The 20,354-nt window shown below is 48.3% G+C and overlaps 1 protein-coding gene across 1 annotated transcript in view; it reads right to left on the bottom strand.

The window, feature by feature from the left end:
• The window catches only part of LOC147725203 (CD5 antigen-like), a 223,214-nt gene extending 204,066 nt beyond the window's left edge, over positions 1 to 19,148 (bottom strand). Inside the window, exon 1 of the mRNA XM_086967130.1 lies at positions 19,082 to 19,148. Coding sequence (XP_086823256.1) covers positions 19,082 to 19,148 — 67 coding nt within the window. The remainder of the gene's footprint in view (positions 1 to 19,081) is intronic.
• Between the last annotated feature and the right edge of the window lie 1,206 nt (positions 19,149 to 20,354).

Here is a 20,354-nt window from a genome sequence, read left to right as displayed (position 1 = left end):
CTTTGAGAGTAATGAAGATGCATTTAACGCATATAAAAGTAGTATAGAATTAGGGGTGGGCGGCAAGCTACGCTCCGTGCACGGAGTGTGCGTAGTGCCGCCTACTCCGCATTTTGCGGAGCGGGCGTAGCCAGGCGGCACTACGCACGCTCCGCAGACGGAGCGTAGCTGGTCGCCACCCGCCTCCCTCCCGCCCTCCCTAAATACTTTCAATTAAAGGAATCAAACAATTTAAAACGCACTTACCTTGCCCGCCGCTACCCGCCGCGTCCCCGGGGCTCGCTATCTTCCGTCTTCTGTCTTCTTTACTAATGCGCATGCGCGGGCGGCCGCGCATGCGCATTTTCTCATGAGAAATGCGCATGCGCGGCCGCCCGCGCATGCGCATTAGTAAAGAAGAAGGAAGACGGAAGATAGCGAGCCCCGGGGACGCGGCGGGCAGCGGCGGGCAAGGTAAGTGCGTTTTAAATTATTTGACTCCTTTAATTTAAAGTATTTAGGGAGGGCGGGAGGGAGGCGGGTGGCGGGGCTGGCGGCCAGTGGTGTTTGCGGAGTGGGGCTACGCGGAGTGCGGAGGTGGGCGTAGTTTCTCGCCCACTTCGCGTAGCTCCGCGAAGCCCCACTCCGCCAACTCCGCCCAGGGTTATATAGAATGTCCTGTTTTTAGTAATTATCTCCAAATGTTGAACGACAAAATAGAGCAAGAAGCAATAATTGCAGCGGAGGTTGCTAGAGACAGTTCTCAAGATAGTCAAAGTTCTGCTTCGTGAAGTCAAGATCCACTGGGACAACCAATTATCCAAAATGAAGCAGCCACTGCCATGGATGAGGTGGAAGAGTCCTGCAAGCACCCTACCCATATTTAGCCTGTATTGAGCATCTGGTAAATGTGCTACCTGAATGCCCTGATATCTAAAATAATCCACTTTCCAAGTCAGTCCCCTCAGGAAGGTCCAGAGGTGCACCCCCTCATGAGGGCAGCCAGGGGGAACAGTATTGATTTCCGATGATTGATGTAGAGACCAGAGGCAGCACCAAAGGAGGGCAGCGTCTTCAGAATTACCGGGATCACCTCCTTCAGCTGTCTAATGCATAGGAGCGCATCTTCTGCATAAAATGAAATCATGTGTTTTACGGCCATCTATAACTACACCTCAAGGTGCCATGCCACTCCTCAGTCTCACAGCCAGGGGTTCCATCACCAGTGCAAAAAGCAGTGGCGACCCCTGTTGCGTGCCTCGTACAATTTTTAAAATCTCCTATACCTGACCTCCATTTCGCACTCTGGCTCTCTGCTTTTTGTAAAGCAGTTTAACAGACAAAATATATTTCTTTCTAAAACCCATTCTTCTCAGCACCTCCCATAGATATTTCCACCGTGGTGTATCAAATGCTTTTTCAATATCCAGAGCAACAACTGCCGCCCGGATGTTGCTGTTAGCCACTGAATGAAAGACATGAGACAACCGGCATGTATTCATGTGCATACCCGTTCCAGGTACGAATCCACACTGATCTTCATGAACCAGTGAGGTCACAACTCTGCTCAATCTTTTGGCCAGGACTTTAGAGAGCAATTTAGCATCTACCCCCAGGATGGATGAAGGTGTATATGAGCACGGGTCCTCTATGTTCTGGCCAGTCTTAGGTAGCATAATTATCTGAGCCTCCCTCATGGACCACGGTAGACACCCATCTTGTTTAGCCTCCTGTAAGGTTTCTAATAGGTCTGGAAGCAAAACGTCGGCATGCGTCTTGTAGAATTTCACAGGAATTCCATCTGGTCCTGGTGACTTAAGGCAGACCATGGCCTGCAACGCATCCTGCAGTTCCTCTAGATCGCTGCCTCCAAATCTTCCTTCTACTCTCCCATGAGGCATGGGAGGGGGACACCTGGGAGATACCCCCTATCTACAGGCTGTTCCATCTCTGGCATCTCACTATATATTTGCGACAGGGGTTGGAATAGCACCTGGGTGAGTAATATTGACCTGTGTAGTTGCCATATCGCCGACACGGCAGAGCAATGTCAATATAAGTGGGGGTGGGCGCTCCCGCTTCAATAACAACACCAACAGTCTCTCAAATCGGTCACCCTCTCTATGTAAAAGTTAGCAATATTCCCAGTGAACTAAACAGTCCAACCTATCCCAAATCTCTTTGACCCGGTGTTGTGCCTGCAGGAGTGAACCATGATCCTGTCCTGACACTCTCTACCCTTGTTGTATCGAAGCCAGCCTATCCTTGGCATTTGCCAATTCTGACGCCAGTCTCTTCCTGGTGATACCCACCATGCACAAAGGGTCCCCTCTGGTAACCACCTTGAATGTATCCTATTCAACACCCCTAGCACTTGTGGTCAACCAATTAGAGGTGAAATAACCCACAATGACCTCTCTGAGCTCCTCTTTAAATAACAGATTGTGTAGCATAGTTGAATGCAAATGCCACAGCGGACCTCTCGGCCTATGTCTCTCCGGTCCCCACTCCAACAATACCAGAGCATGGTCCGATAAAAAATGGCCCAACATCGTAGTCTATACTAGCTCACCATATGCCTCCCGAGAGAGCAGAAAATGGTTGACTCAGCTATACACCTCATGGGCCGGCGTATAATAAGTATAGCCTCAGTCACCCATGTGTGTTTAGCACCATATATATCCACACAGTTGAACCTACTCATCACCTCACTCAAGGAGTTCAACAAGTGGGTTTTAGTATGGTGTTTTGGCAGCGGTTTATCCAATAAGCCATCTAAAACGCAATTAAAATCACCAGCTCATGTTAGAGGGTTCACAATATACGGAAGGAGCAGACTCTCCGTGGCACCAAAGAAATCACCATCATCAGTGTTGGGGGCATACATATTTACCATACATACCTCCAAACCAGCTCTCCATACACAATTAGATATCTGCCCTCCATGTCCGCCAAATAGGTGCGTAATTTAAACGGAACTTGTGGGGCCACCCAGATAGCCTCTCCCATAGCAGAAGTAGAGTAGGTAGATGTGACCAACTACCCTCTCCATTTCTTGTGAAGTGTTTGTGTCTCAGCGTGTAATAAATGCATTTCCTGCCGCATAGTGATATGGGCGCCCTGACGCCACAGATATGTTTATACCCCATATCGCTTAACAAACGAGTTTAGCCACCTCACATTCCATGTTATAATTTTGCATTGTCCCATGTCATCCAGCCCATACCTGTCCTATTCAATATGTGTACGGCCTGTGTACTGCGCAAACTGCAGAATACAAAGTTCCCCAGGGAAAGTGTAACAGAGTGGAGAAAAGAGTTGGTATCACAAGAAATGTGACTGGAAGGGTTCCCTTGTCGTAACTTAGAGAGCCTCACACACCCAGAGTATTAGGTGTGAAACACACCCTGACTGGAGGGTGTCCAGTATCATCATCGACTCACTGCCCTTCGACAGACCAGTGCTGCAATGTCTGACGGAGTACCCAAAGGCACTCTTTTGGCGGGGTTCTTTTGTTCCTTGCCGATGGTGGGTGTGAGTGAGGATGGAAGAAAGTGTAGTTGGTGCAAACGTGAGTGAAAGTTAAAAAGGGTGATCAATCCACACTTTTATTAACATGGCTGATTCCCTGGTTAAAAGGGGTGAGAGGGGAGCTAGAGACCGTATAGGTATACAGAAAACTAACTCAACCCCCTGGTGTGGTCAACATGTTTCTCGCCAACCAGCGATTCGTCAGGACCTCAACAAAGTACTACACAAAAACACATATGAATTAGATGCTCATTCAATTTGAAGAAGGCAGATACAACCTCTCTGGGTCGGAGGTAAAGAGGCCCACGGGGTCCTGCTCTATTTAGGCGACCCTAAGGGAAGTGATTAGGGCCTCGCAGCATACTCCCATGAGGCCAGCGCTGTTAGGTTAGATGAACCTTTAGTCAGGCGCTGGATCGGCGGGACACCTACCCCTCACGCTCACAGCCCCTGGTCAGGGAGGCCTGTGTCCTGCCCTCAATGCTGCTACACAGAAGTATAGACAGAACATTCAATTAACCCACTCCCCGGGTAGACACTGTAAGAACAAAACGTGCATCCCCACATGATCTTCAGACTGACACTTCTTGCCCTTATTCACTATCAATAAACAAACCTCTGTCCAAGATATCAATTACTTTCCTTAAGAAAAACATTAATAATACACATAATCTCCTCCTTTATTTCCCAACTCTCATCTCAATAGTACTCTTACCTCATGCAATCATCCGATATGTGCCTGTTACCAAGGCCGGGGACGGCACCCCCAGATACAAACTGCGTCCAACAGGTTCACCAACCCAACCCTGTTGATTGGAATATAGAAATAATGATTGGGTGTGCTCGGGCGTAGTGGACATAAGGTCTCATAATCTGTGTGTGCCCTCACGTTGCATCGGACCACTGCCACCAGCACTGCTGAGACTTCTCCTCACTCCGACAACACCACAAACCGGAACGGAGCAGGGCCAGAGATGTGAGCGTGTTCCTGTACTGCAACAGCACCCAATATCTTAGCCTGTCCCAGCCACCACCGGAGGGTGCGTCTCCATCCCTGAGCGCAGGTTGATTCCTCAGGCCTGAGGATCAAAGCAGAACTAGACGATCCTAGGTCTCGTAGACTTCAAGCGCACCTTCACCCAACTAGCCGGCAAGTCTCCAACACCATTTCCGGGCAGGTAGTCCGCGTTCCTCCAGTGTACAGCCTCCATCTGCGCAAGTGTAGGGAGCAAGATTTGAAGCGGAGAGGCAGTAAAGAATATTCACAGCCCCCACCCCATCAATCAGAGGAGAGGAGTCTAGCAGTCCCGTCCCATGGTCAGATGGCCACCGCTATGCCCTCAGTCATGCCTCAGTTTGCTACGCGCCCTGGGAAGTGCAGGCCCAACATCACCCAATACCATGTCCAGCCTGCAGCAGGTTGCCGCTCAAGCCCTCGATGTTTGTGTTTATTTTTCCGCACAGCTGGATAACTCATTTAGGAGAATACGGACCCGGGCAGGCAGGATAATTCAGAAGTATTGCATGGGCGGCCATAGAGCTCCGTAAAACAGCGTCCGCTCCAGTCGCCATCTTGGCCAGGCAAAGTACAAAGTACAAAGTAGTTTCTTATGTTGATTATTTAAAATCTTACAATATTACACATCAAGAAAAACTGTAAAAGCTATATTCATGTATAAAACCACTTAGAATGACATTGCATCAGCTTTGTAGTCTGTTACATATTTACAGTCGGTACAAATCCTAGTTTCCTTTTAACTATATTTAGAAACTTTACAAAGGTAGCATTTAAAATGATATCCTTCGCGTGCAGGCTCTTAATCAGGGCCTGCCTGCATGTCCTTATGCATCGTGCCTTGAAAAGAAACTTAAGCTATGCTTTTCTCTCCTGCAAGAGTTCAGGGCAAGTACATAGAAGATGAAGAATATCTTCGTAACCACTATTGCACAGTCTACATTGCGTTTGGGTTACCGATCTCTCCCACGGTGGAAGGTGACACAGGTGACACAGGTGACCTGGCGTTATTCCAAATCTGGCTTTAAGGAGCACCAGATATTGTTGAATTTCCTTCTTTTTATAACCATCTTGGCCATGCCCCCATGTCAGACACATTAAGTTAAAGTCCAAATCGGGTAGGTATATACAGTGACGTGTTCCATCCTCAGATGTGATCAAAACATTTTAGGATGTATTCATCATTTTGTGCTATACATATATAAATATATATTCACTGAAAAAACCATAGGTTTCAGCCAGGATATAGTTATGAATTAGCATTTAAAAAACCTTAGAGATTCAATGAAAAAACCATAGGTTTCACACATGTTATAGTTAGCTGGACATTTCACTCATACAAAACCATTGAAATTTCCCCTTATAGTTAGTTCAGCTAACTATAACTCGTGTGCCCGCAATGCATTGGTGATGACGTCACATATTACATCACAATTCGTCTGTTTACATTTCCGGCCTGTGCTTCACACAGGTGAAAGAGCGCATGTCACACACAGCGCTGGCGAGAGCAGGAGGAGGCCAGAAGGTGGTGTGACTCCGCATGTGAAAGGGGCGTCGCTATTCACTCACATTCACAAACCATTAGGTATGCTGCGCATGCCTAGTGCACTGCAGGTGGCTGGAGATAGGCTCCTGCTCCAGCGGTGACGCATTTTTCACACAGTCGCCCCATGCCCTGTCAAATGCCAGGATATAGCCGGGTCAGCCACCCCCAGTCACATAAGTTTTCTGATTTGGCAATATCAGCACGTGATCATTCTCAAAACGTCTCCCGCGATGCTCGCACTGTTTTGCAATGCTCATAGTCTAAAGAGCAGCACTCAGTGCACGTGGATTTCTGTAACTCCAAGTTCGGGTTTTTATTTCATGTCAATCATCATGAGCAGGCCTCTCGAATGCTAGGGGACCCAGCAGGGCCGCAGCGGGAACCAACAGGCGGGTGAACGTTGCGGCCTCGGATGGCCCGTTAGAAGTAATTAGTAGTAACAGACACTAGAAAGTGATGACAAACACTAATAAGTGTCAAAACACACAAAAAAGCGATGGAAAGCAATAACAAGTTCTCCTCCTCTGCCGAGCGATGCGCGTTTTAAAGCTGCTGCACTATAAACAAAAGACTTCACAGTGTTTCCAGTAGAGTGACTGTGGCACTTGTGGTGATGGGGCCCTAGGCCCACATGGTAGGTAAAGAAGGGACGCAGGACACCAGTTGGTAGATAGTTATTCCGGCCATAAGCACATGCTCTCGGCCTCTTTTATTAGCAGTGTCACCTGACCCAGTGACGTCTGTGGTGGATGGATGCACAGTGTGAGGTCACATGAAAACAACTAGACTGTGTCCTTGCAGGACACTACATCCCTTCCAAAGATCAATTAAAGGAAAACAAAATGTCCAATCTCAAGAAAATAGAATAACAACAATTTACAGCCCCAGCAGATTTTTTTCAGGCGCTCGGCTGGGAGAATGTTGAAAGTTCCTGGATTACAACGTCAGTCAGATGAGCTTCACCTCAGCTGTGTACTTCAGATCATCCTGGTCTTGCGCTTATGTACATTGTTCAACACTTGGGGTATCTGGAGCAGAATAGGATTGACCCTTGAGGTGTCTCGCCGGTGTTCCGAGTCCAGTGAATGACAATGCGTGTTGGTTGTTGGAGACGACTGCGGCACAAGAGGTCTATCTTTGGATTTGCTGATCTTGATGCTTTCACTCCTCCTGCTGGCCAAGCAACATTCAACTTGACTTTCTTGCCTGACTCCTCTCTCACTGGAGCCTGGAAGATTGGCCTCTCCTGCTTGGACTCTTCTCTCACTAGAGTCGCTGGGAGGACCCTCTTGCTGGACACGATGGGACCCGGTGGACCGTGCGGGGCTTTGCATGAACCGCGCAAAGGCGTCGCTGAGGAACTGCCAACGGACTCACCGCCAAGTCTCTCATGTTGCCCTCGGGGTGTTGATGTCACCCGCCAGGATGGACTTTCCGTTAGGACATGGGTTCAGTGCCTTCTTCAGACCGTTTCTCGGTGCCAGGTGTTGACCTGGGGCCTTCGTGCTTCCTGTTGCCGCTGCTGCACCTCTCCCATACGGATTCCTCTCTCACAGGAATTCCTCCGAGGCCCTTGTCCCCTGGACTGCCACGTGACCGTGTGGGCTGTGCGGGTCACTGTGGAACTTCGGACAGGGCCACAATCAAGTCTTGTGTAGTCCACAAGGGTGGATTGTCTAGTGCTCGGGTATGCTCTGCTTCGGCAAGCTCCAGGTTCACGGAACATACATACGGTGGTTAGCCTCCTCAAATGCAGGTTGTCGGGATTGCTGGGATCCACACGGATGTTGCGATGTGCCAAAGGTAAGCCCGTTTACGCCCGTCCACGCCTGGACCGCACCCAGCACCAGACCCCCTGGCCTCCGTACCTCCCGCCCCTTCCGCATCACATACGATGCCACCACCCTCTTAGCCCTAAACCCCGGCCGACTCCCCAACTACGCCCAAGCCGCTCCTGGACACACCCATGGACCCTTCTCTTGCAACTCCTGCAAGTTCGACGCCACCAAGAACAACTCCTCATCCACGAACACAAAACAGATATCTGACACCAACAACCTACAATGCATCCTGCTCAACACCCGCTCGATCCACAGACACGCCATCGACCTTTGAATCTACTAGACACCATCTCTCCGGACGTCGCCTTCCTAACAGAAACATGTATGAACGCCTCCTCTGCCCCAGACATCACCATTGCCATATCGGACGGTTACAAGATCATCCGTAAGGACTGCACCAAACAAACAGGAGGAGGCATCGCTATCGTCCATAAGAATTCCATCCGCATCTCAACCAGCTCAGACGCCAACCTTACCAGCGCCGAACACCTTCACTTCCAGATCCACACCGACCCCAACACCACACTCAGAGGCACCCTCCTCTACCGGCCTCCAGGACCCCGTGCACAATTCAGTGACAACATCACTGACTTTATCATCCCACACGCCCTCCCCTCCGAGGAATTCATTCTATTGGGAGACCTCAATTTTCACCTGGAAAGAGCAATGACAGCAACGCCACCACCCTTCTGGACAATCTCGCCAACCTCGGACTCAAACAACTTGTCAATACCCCCACCCACAATGCAGGTCACACACTTGACCCTATCTTCACCTCCAGCAAACATGTCTCCTTCAGTCACACCACAGCTCTCCATTGGACGGACCACAGCTGCGTTCACTTTATCTACAAAAAGACCACAACCCACAACCATCCTCAACCTACTCTGCGAAGAAACTGGAACAAAATCACCATCGACCAGATCTCCTCATCGCTTCTTCAAAACTCCCCTGCCCACTCCTCAAACCCCAACCAAGCAGCCATTAACCTCACCCAATGGCTAACCAACAGCGCCGACAACCTTGCACCGTTGAAAAAACATCAAATCAGACTAGGCAGCAAAAACACCTCCTGGTTCAACGATGATCTTAAGAAATCCAAGAAACTCTGTCGCTCCCTCGAGAAGGCATGGAAAAAAGACCCAAACACCAGCACCAGGGACGCCTTCAAAAACGCCACCCGCATACACCACCAACTAATCCGATCTGCCAAGAAAGCCGCATTCAAAGACCGACTAGATAACAACGCACACAACAGCAAGGAATTATTCAACATCGTCAAAGAATTTACTAACCCCTCAGCCAACTCCAACGACATCACCCCCTCTCAAGTCCTCTGCGACTCCCTAGCTTCATTCTTCCACAACAAAATCGCAGACATCCACAACAGCTTCGACAACCAACCCGGAGACCAACCCATTCAACCTTCGGCAGTACCTTCACTCCCCTGGAACATCCTTAATTACTGGAACCCAATCTCCACTGAGGACACCATCCGCCTGATGAACTCCATCCACTCAGGATCCCCCACAGACCCATGCCCTCACCACATCTTCAACAAAGCAGACTCCATCATAGCACCACACCTCCGAGACGTCATCAACTGCTCCCTCAACTCAGCCACCATCCCGGAAAGCTGGAAACAAGCAGAACTCAGCGCCCTTCTGAAAAAACCCACAGCTGACCCCACCGAACTCAAAAACTACCGCCCCATCTCGCTCCTTCTATTCCCGGCCAAAGTCATCGAGAAAGCTGTCAACAATCAGCTCGCCGCCTTCCTCAAACCAACAAATCCCTCGACTCCTCACAGTCCGGCTTCCGAGCCAAACACAGCACTGAGACCGCCCTCATCGCAGCTATGACGACATTCGAACTCTACTGGACAATGGAGACACAGTCGCCCTCATCCTCCTCGACCTCTCCGCAGCCTTCGACACAGTCTGTCATAGCACACTTCTACAACGCCTCAGAAACATCAGAGTCCAAGGAAAAGCATTTAACTGGATCACCTCGTTCCTCACCGGAAGAACTCAAAGAGTCCACCTCCCACCATTCAAATCAGAGGCCTCTGGAGTCATTTGCGGCGTACCACAAGGATCCTCACTAAGCCCCACCCTCTTCAACGTATACATGAGCCCCCTCGCGGAAATCGCACGCCAACAGAACCTCAACATCATCTCCTATGCTGATGACACTCAACTGATCCTCTCACTCACCAATGACCCGAACACCGCCAAAACCAACCTACATGAAGGAATGAAAAAAGTAGCCGAGTGGATGAAGCACAGCCGTCTTAAACTGAACTCAGACAAAACAGAAGTCCTTATCTTAGGTACCTCCCCCTCCACCTGGGATGACTCTTGGTGGCCAGAAGCCCTTGGAAAAGCACCCATCCCGACGGACCACGCACGAAACCTGGGCGTCATCCTGGACTCCTCACTCTCAATGAACAGACAAGTCAACGCCGTTTCATCATCTTGCTTCAACATCCTTCGCATGCTCAAAAAAACATTTCGCTGGATCCCCACCGAAACTAGAAAAACGGTCACCCACGCACTGGTCACGAGCCGCCTGGACTACGGAAACACCCTATACGCCGGTACCACCGCAAAACTCCAGAAAAAACTACAACGCATCCAGAACGCTTCAGCCAGACTTATACTAGACATCCCGCGTAAGACCACATCTCTGGTCACCTGAAAAACCTCCACTGGCTCCCCGTCAATAAGAGGATTACATTCCGCCTCCTAACCCACGCACACAAAGCACTTTACGAACTTGGACCCGAATGCCTCAACTCACGACTTTCCTTCTACACGCCTTCCCGCCAGCTACGATCCTCCAACCAAGCCCTTGCTACTGTACCTCGCATCAACAAAACCACCATGGGAGGAAGATCCTTCTCCTACCTGGCAGCTAAAACATGGAACTCACTCCCCACTCACCTTCGCCTCACTCAGAACCACCTAGCATTCAGAAAGCAACTTAAAACTTGGATATTCAACAAGTAATTCCCCACCCTACTTCAAGCGCCTTGAGACCCTCTGGGTATGTAGCGCGCTATATAAATTATTTGACTTGACTTGACTTGACTTGATGCTCCTTGGACAGCACCGATGTTCCTGTGTGCTGAATGTGGTTCTCTCTCTTCCCCTTGTGGAGTGATGTTGTGTTACTCCATTCTTCCTCTTCGTTCTCTTTCTCTACGCGGTCCAGTCTTCCTTCTTGCTTGCTTATTCTAACCAGGCTTCTCCATGTAGCGGGCCCTCTACATTTATTTCCCCTGGTCTTGTCCATGATGTGGGACACTGTCTTCACTTGTCTTGGTGACTAGACCTGCCGTCGTATCTTCCCTTTTCTTGATCACTTCTTTTGCTTTTCATCAGGAAACTCTTCCTTGGTCGTCGGGTTTCTTTGGCTCTACGGTTTTGTCTTCAGTGGCACTTCTGCAATTCTCTGGCGAATTGGCTTCTTGTCTTCTTCCCTTTCTTTCTGGCGTCGACTTCATCTTCGACATGAGTCTTCATGCTTTTAGCGGTGGCGTGCTTCGTTAGCGCTGTGGAGGGTTACGTCACCACTCCTTGTACCTTCACTTGGGCATGCCGTCATGCTTGTTGATGGTGGTGCTCTGGTTACTGTGAGATGTCGCTGCCTCTCTCTGGGACCTTTGTGCACTGTCCTGTGGTGTTAGCGTGTTGCTGTGCAGCGTCACTCTGGCGCTCCTGATTTCTGGCGCTCCTGGCACGTCTTGGCGCAGTGCTGGCTGTCCTGGCATGCGGGTGTGGAGTTCTTGCACTCCTGGCGCATCCCTCATGCCGTGCTTCTGCGCTTCTTGTCCTCAGGAGGTTGCGTACTAACGGGCGTCATTCGGGCGTGGCTGTGTTCTTGTGGTTTGTCTGTTCTCCTAGTCTCAGGGTAGTGTCATGGCATCACTGCGGTCGGCATTTCAGGACATTCCCTGGAGCATCCTTGGCTGTATGTGGTTGTGTTTGTCACTCTCCTCACCAACACACTTATGGAGCTGCACTCTGCAGGCACTGTGATGCTGACTTGCGTGGCTGTATGGGCGCTTCGCCGCCGGGTGTCCTCTGCGGGGAGTCTGCTGTCTTCTGGCACACTTGGATCTGCTAGGGCAATGCTGCAGTGATCACACTCCTTGTTGCAGGCTTAACTGGAAGCTGCCTTTTCCCTTTCACTGCAGTGGCACCAAAGGGCCACTAGATGGCAGTGTCTTTTCTGGTTGGATCCGGCAGCAGCCTTTGTACTGTTGGCTTTGTGCTCAGGCTTGACTTTCCCCTGAGGCCTCACTGCCTAGTCGTCCTCCCGGGACACACGTGGGTGGCCGTGGGCCACAGGAGAACTCCGTCTCTCCTCCGGTGAGTTGTGCTCCTGTAATGAACGGAAAGAAGTCCAAATCTTTACAGGTCCCTTCTTGCCTCCTCCCACTGCGGGTGTAATGTTGTGCCTTTATCTCTTGACCTCGCGGCGCTGGCTGTGCACGGATTTTCCAGGCTTTTTCCCCACCCCTTGCTGCAGGCTCTCAGCACTTGGACTGCGCGGGGGTGGTTTTGCGTGGAGCTGCTGTCGGGCTCTCAGTTCTTCGCCGGCCCGTCTCTTCTCTGCTTGAAGCGCTTTGGTGTGGACCTCACCGGGCCGAGTTGCAGGCACTAATGGGCGAAATTCCTCCCCGATGGCTCCTGCCCAAAGACACGCATACAGCCGGACGCCACTGCAAGCTTTCCTTCTTCTTTGTGGTGAGTTGCTCCAACACCTCCAACACCTCCACGCTCCTCACAAGAGTCGTTTTCTGTCCACGGGCGGCGCATGGGGTGTTTGCGCTGCTCCGCTTCTCTCTTGTGCTCTCCACACATGCCACGCCGGGTGGGGGAGGTTTGTGCTGCAGGATAACAATGGGAGAGATAGGGAAGTTCAAGAACACTCTCTTAGTCCCCAATTATAAGCCAATAAACAAAAGATCGTCGGGGTCCGGTTTGAGGAAGTACTAGGTGTACAAGCGGGCTGAGGGCGATGTGCCAGGGACACTCCAACCCCCCTCCTGAGACCCATGGTGCAGATAGCGCCATACTTTAAAGTGCTGATATACTCCATAACTAGGAGTTTTTTTTTTGAATGAGCACCCCGCTCTTCCATTTTTATGCACTTTATCACTTTTTTATTAATTTTTCACTTTCACGCCCCCAGGTTAGGGTGGACGATTAGAGAGTCCATACCGACGGGGTTTATTATTGTCCTGACGAATGCCTAGGTAAATTAAAACCACCCCTAAGGCTGAAACATGTTGACTAAATTAAATCTGAATTTAACCATCCATTACCTTTGGCACTAAAATTCAGACACATAGAACCTTTTACCTGTGTCCTAGGGATCATTAATAAACTTTTTTTAGATACCCTTTAGACACTTTTAATTTTAAGCTAACCTCACAACACACCCATTTCACACAACCAGCTCTGCAGTCTCCTGGCGTCGCAGCACACTGAAAAGGCATTAGGTCTCTTCGGTGGGGCCCGATGATGAAGCATGACACTGACCAGGTCGGTGTGTGAGGGCTTTCTTTTCAAACCCAAATAGGGTGCGAACTCCGTGAGTCGTTTGGCTCCATCTAAGTGGCTTATAAGAGACTTCAACCTATCTTCTTTTGTTTATTGGGAGGTTTGTGCTGCATCAGGGGCTGCTTACGTTCAGGAGGATTGGGAAGTGGCTCGCCTTCTATCCCAGATGCGGGGTGAGCTCCGATGGGCCGGCTGGTTAGGCTGGGCAGAGGGGTGGGGGGTGGGGAGTCAACGCCTCTTCTGGCGGCCGCGGGACACATTTTTCACCTGTTTCACTTATGGCACACATTTGCGTGGGTGGGCTCCGCTTTCACGAACAGTCCTCTGGTGAGGTCACTGCAGACTCGCGAGGCCCCTCCAGCCTCTAGTGCCCGAGCTCATTTGCCCTGCGCGGCAGGGATCAGGGGTAGCTGCGGCAGGCCGCGGGTGGGCTCTGCTGTTCCTGCTTCAATGTCTAATGTTTATTGTTGGCCGCTCGACACAGCGCCATGGTCATGCGGGTGGGCTCCGCATGGCTCTCTCTTCGCCCCAGGTGGGGGGAAGGGCACACGCTGGGCACGGGAGGTGCAGGGTAGGCTCCCAGTCACCTCCTGCTTTCTGTTCTCGGCCCGGGCCTCAGCACATGCCCCGGGGACCTCCGCTAATTGTCACTTGCTGCAGGGGGGGTAATCCTCACATGGCAGCATTCTCTCCTCCTTTTACCTCCAGAAGTAGCCACTGTGGCACGCGTGGCACAGCGTTACCACCTTGTCGCCAATGTGGTGATGGGGCCCTAGGCCCGCATGGTAGGTAAAGAAGGGACGCAGGACGCCAGTTGGTAGATGGTTATTCTGGCCATGAGCACATGCGCTTGGCCTCTTTTATTAGCAGCGTCACCTGACCCAGTGACGTCTGTGGTGGGTGGATGCACAGTGTGAGGTCACATAAAAACAACTAAACTGTATCCTTGCAGGACACTACAGCACTGACAGGTTCCATCTTTCTGCCTCTGGCCAGTGAGCCTCGCGGGCCCGACCCTGTCTGACCCTTCATTCCTGCCCACCACCTCACTGACTGCCCAGAGAGAGCCCGGGGTCTATTCCTGAGCACAATATCTAGAATAATGCATTTCATCTATGCCGTTCACGAATCAGTTTAATGTGTCCCTAAATGATCTGGCATTTATTTCACCATGCACGTAATGCTTCCGCGCATGCAGCAATTACAAACATATGCAGAAAAAGCCCCGGTGGTAAAAATGGCATAATTCCAGTAGTCCTGCCATTAGACCAGTAGACCAGCCTCTCCTGCCCAGTCAAGCTTTGTGAAGGGCTCCCTCTCTATTAACGAGTTCGTGTTTGGCACAAAAGCCGCCAATAAAAGTGGTCTTGGCTTGAAGTGCTGAAGTGAATGAGAAATGTTGCATGATCATGCTCTGATATCAAGTATCCCTTCCGGAAAACAAACCGACGGGCTGGCCACAGACCATTTGCAACAAGAGTCTACATTTGCAGGTTTGCAGGTCTTTAACCTGGAAGGCCGGTGACACAACTTATGGGTGACTGGACAGGTCTGTCTGTAAAATAGGAAACATTAACATGTAAAACGCAGCAATGACCATATAGCCATGGACGAAGGGGGTTAGTCTGTTCAGCTCTATATTTCCTGAATCAACCAGACCGATAGGTTCATGAATTAAGCTCTCGTTGCTGCATCTGAAGGTAGCTCAAGGTCACGAATCCGGATTCCAGGCAGGGCAAGCTGAGCTCTTCATCCATCTGAGATCAGTAAAATGAACAGGGGTAAAGTGACCAGGAGTGACACCTGTTAAATACAGTTAAAAGAACTGCCCTAAAACTACAGCGTCAACATGATTACCAACCAATGGCTGAAGGATGGGGTTTGGGGCAGTCTGCTGGACAAAGTAAAAGGTCCACCACTATGAAAACTTGAAAAAGCTTAATTTAATGGTTGTGAGGGACGTGAGAGCTGGGAATGACGTCCCCCATCTCACACAGCAACTGGCTGGGAAGCCTGGCTGAGCGGAGCTACAAGAAACCAGCAGCACAGCGCACTCAGCATTTCAAGGGCACTTACGAAAACAGAGGATTGCTCTGTATACCTGTACCGACAGGGGGCCTGTCTTTGGGGATATTGAATGAACCTGAGGCTGCGCGTGATCCAGAGTGTAGAGACGCTGAGCAGAGGGGGGTAAGGTTTCTTTATTTTAATTACCACCCCCCTACTGTAGTCTGTTCCAGGCAATGTCAGGCCTAGACAGGCTTTAATAAATTGAACCGATTGAGTGCAGTGCAGCGAAGGGGGAGTGATGCCTGTGTGAGAGCAGGTTGAGCAGTGTGCCTGTGTGACTCCAGGGTGAGTGATGTGGTGAGGATGGGTGAATTCTGGCTTAGTGATCTGTCAGGGAAGGGTGAGTAATGGGTCTATGAGAGCAGGGTGACTGTGCCTATGTGAATGCAGGGAGAGCGAGGTATCTGTGCAAGTACAAAGAGACTTCTCTGGCTACTCCCAGAGATGTGTTCGCCAAGCCACCTATTTCTCAAATGTGCTTGACAATGCACCGTTTGCCCACTAGGTGGTTTGGGATCGCACCACTGTACTCACTCGCCACTGTGCAGCATTTACGCCGCACCACTTTCAAATGTCACCAGCCGCCACTGAGTGTCTATAAGGGTTAATAGTTGTTTTTTTTAGTATCAGTATGAGTGTCTGTATGGTATGGTGGGGGGTATTACTTAGCGCACAGATGCATGAATGGGTGACTCACTGTTTGTATGTGTTTTGAAGAGAGCATGTGCACAGGAGTGTATGGGTGGAGGAGTGTGTGTATGGGTGTGTATGGGAATCTACTATTCCTTAGCCTAGAGCGCCCTCCAGCGCAAGTCGTGGTAACGACTTGCGTTGTAAAACCAGCGTTGTAATGGTAGTGCGGTGTAAACACCACATTATAATGGATGTTCCCCGTCTCAATAGTATCTTCATGAGTAACTTCTTATGTTTTAAAGTAATATATATATGAGTATTGATGTATATAAGTGAGTGTATGTGAGAGTGAGAGATTGGAAGAGTTCCTGTATAAATAAGTATGTGTTTCTATAAGTGATTGTTTAAGAGAGTAAGTATGTGTACGTTTATGTTGAAGTAAGTGTAGTGGTGTGTGGATAGCTGTATTTGCAAGTAAATTGATGTTTGATTGTTTATTTGCATGTGTGAGTATGTGTGTGAGTAACTATATGGATTAGTATCAGTGTGTAACAGGATGTAAAGGTGTATGAGTACATATGATGAGTTAGTACATGTATGAGTGACTATATAGAACTGTTGGTGAATGAGAGGGTGTGTATGTAGATGGTGGAATTACTGAACAGGTTGTTGTAACTGGTATTGGTATCTCCATTTGTTTGAAAATGTTAGTTTCTATTTTTGAATGTGTGTATCAAAGGTTGTATTAGGGTGAGAGGAGGTCTGCCAGTCTTTCACAAGGATGATGTCATCAGTGATGTCATTTGAGATGTCATCATTGATGTATGAGTGATGTCACGGACCATGTCATGAGTGATGTAATATGTGACGTCATCAGCAGTGCATTGCGGGCGCGCAAGTTATAGTTAACTGAACTAAATATAACGGCGGAATTTCAATGCTTTTGATACATAGTGGACATCATTAGAATGTATTAACCCCTTCGCTGCTCATGACGAGCTCAGCTCGTCATGCAGTACACTGGTCGTGTGCTTATGACGAGCTGAGCTCGTCATGAAATAAAGTATTTCAAGCTTCTCCAGCACAGAGGGGGAATTGCCTTAGCAGTCATGTGGTTAAGCTGATTCGTACAGTACACACAAAACATATAAAAGAGTCCAAATGTTGGACACAAGTAAAAGTCTGAGTCGGGTGTGTGTATACAGTGACGTGTCCCATCCTCAGATGTGATTAAAAGATTTTAAGATGGAATCATGTATCAATCAATTTGTGCTTTTTATTCATATAACTTCGACTTCCTATTTACTTCACAAGATGAGCACAGTCTGAGGGACCAATCAGAAAAAAAAGAGACAAGAAAAACTGATTGATAACGGAAGAAAGAGAAAGGGAAAAAAAACGAGAACAGTCTGAGATCACGATTTAGAGCAACAGGTGATATAAGTATCCAAATGTCTGCCTTGACTTCATCGCCTGACACACCTTCCATTGCTTTATGGACTAAAGACCTGGAAAACAGGGGCACCGTACAACAGCGGGCACCGGAGTAATTGTGCGCAGGACAATTCACAAACAAACTAGCGTGAGGGGCAGATGGGAACGTTTGGTGTTGGGCTCTGTTCTATTGATAACTTTAATAGGTATTGGTCCAATCTTCATGATGGCACCTTTTCGTACTCAGTGCAACATTACCTTTATGATATGAAATGATATAGATGAGTTTTACACATTTTAGATTGTGGGATAGTCTTAATAATTAATTATGGTACTGAATCAGCAGTTATTGACATGTGGGAGTATCTCTGTATTTATTGACCAGCAACAATTGTAATATAAGCATAATTTACATGAATTATACTGCAATTTGCATGAATGTTAAGGTTTTTTAACATATTTATGACAGAAGGATGTTGATTGTCGTCATATGCTTTATGGATGTTTTGTAACTTTGGTGGTAAAGAAACTGAATAAAAGATTCTTGATTACTTGTGCCCTCCTTCATGCACTGCTTATGACCTCACATATTGCATAAGTCATGACGTGTTCTAAGACATCATTTACGACATCACTGATGATATCTCAAACTACATCATTGATGACCTCACTGATGATCTCATCCAATGTGTGTGCTAGTTTGTTTCATAGTTTACATATCGGCAGGTAAATCCCATTGTACTTTTCTACGTGATTTTGTTCAGCCTGGGTCCAGCTAATGGGTGTGAGTGTGTGGGATCATTGAATATGTTTTATTTTTGCATTGAAGGCAACCCTATATGACGGTGACGATTTGTGTTCACTATGTTCCACCCAAGTTTCTTTGGTACAGCAGAAAAATGTTTTTAAATTGTTTTAAGCAGCCTTGAGCTATTCAACAGAATTGTCTCATTTAGACCATGTCTACTTAACATAGGACTGTGTGTGATGTTATAAATGATGTCATCAGTGATGTATTATGTGAGGTCATATGCAGTGCATGGTGGGGGTGGAAGTCACTGACATATTCACCTAACTATAACATCCCTTTAACCTTTGTTTCTTTCAGTGAATATGTATATCGATACCTATGTATTATAATACATTATATTATGTCATTGCAATATAATGTAATGTTATTCTGTGCTGTGGTATGTTGTTATGGTAAGTCATAATGTGTCATGCAATATTACGTCACACCAGCGTGTTTTACCTTACTGTCCTAGAGTCATTGAACACTCGTCCTGATTATTTTGGTGCCCGGCAGAGGACGACAGGTGACAAATGCTTTTGCTGCACAAAACTAACAATACAAACATACAGACAGTAGAGCCTCACTTTATTCTTGCACTTAAAGCTGTACAGGTACAAATCATCAGACAGTGGCAGTGACCTGCCAGACAAACAGCACTCAACTCACCACAGTCAGGGCAGAACACCGCAGATGCCCTCAGGACAAGAAGCAGGAACACAATGTACCCCAACATTTGAAGATCTGAAAGAGAGGGCGCACGTTGGCAATGTTAGTGAGAATGTCGCAGTTTGCACCTGTGTCTTAGCGACTCTCGATTGGGGAAGTCATAGATTGAATAATTGTGGTTATCATTCATATAAAGGTACACACTGCACCTCTCCTGCCTTTGTACAATCCTAGTGACATGGAAGCATGAGGTGCCGGTCAGAGTGCCAGTGCTGTGTGAGATGAGCCTCAGCACTTCAAGTCCATGGTTCATGTCTGTCCTTGGACTCTGAGATTTGAGATTGAGCCAAGGACTACATGGGTCCACAAGACAAGCACGAAGCCGAGGCATACATGCACACTACAGATACCAAGGCGAATTGACAACTTGGGTGTGTGTAGGTATAAGGGGTAAGAAGGTGGGTGTTTTCTAGGTTTAAGTTGTGAGAGTATGAGGTAGCCATTAGTTATATGTACATAGGTGTTTGTAGGGGTAAATTGCTTATAAATATGTTATAATAGCAGCTAATACATGTATGATTTATTAGAACACACCGGCTCACCATATGCTGGGATATAATGTCGAGTCCTACCGCTAGCATATCTTGCTCACAGAGTTAAATGTCAGGGACTTAATTTCCTGCTCTCTCCAAAGCACTGCAGTCACTGCGGTCACCACTCCGAGAGAATACAGCAACTCACTTTGCAGGAATCTCCTGTGCTGTCCATTTCTCTGTTGTTGCTTAATCGAAGAGATACATGGACCATACTCAGGGCCAGATGTAGGTAATAGCTGTTTAGCAAGTTCCTAACATTGATTTTTAGGGAATCGCTATTAAGGACTCACAAAATACTATGTAGGTAGGAATCGCAATCATTTTTGTGATTCCTACATATTTCTTATTTGCGACTCGCAAATTGCGAGTCACAAAGAAGGAATGGCTTCCTATTCATTCCATGGACCAAGAGGCCCATTGGAATGAATGAGAATTGTGTGCCCACTTTCAAGGGTGCAAGGGTTCCAAACGGAAACCCTGTTTCACCCCTGAATTGGGCGAATGTGTGCCACATGTCACATTGAAAAAAGCAAATAAGTGCTTTTTGAAAGCAAATCGCAACTTACCACCAACTTGAAGTTTGTGGTAATTTGCGATTTCTTAAGGCATTATCGCAATTTGTGATGCCAATTAGCATAGAATTTAGGGAATTGCAAATTGCGATTCTCTAAATGCTT

The sequence above is a fragment of the Lissotriton vulgaris genome, chromosome 4_1 (assembly GCF_964263255.1).
Source record: "Lissotriton vulgaris chromosome 4_1, aLisVul1.2, whole genome shotgun sequence".
Classification (NCBI taxonomy): Eukaryota; Metazoa; Chordata; class Amphibia; order Caudata; family Salamandridae; genus Lissotriton; species Lissotriton vulgaris.
This window is presented reverse-complemented; position numbering and strand designations above follow the sequence as displayed.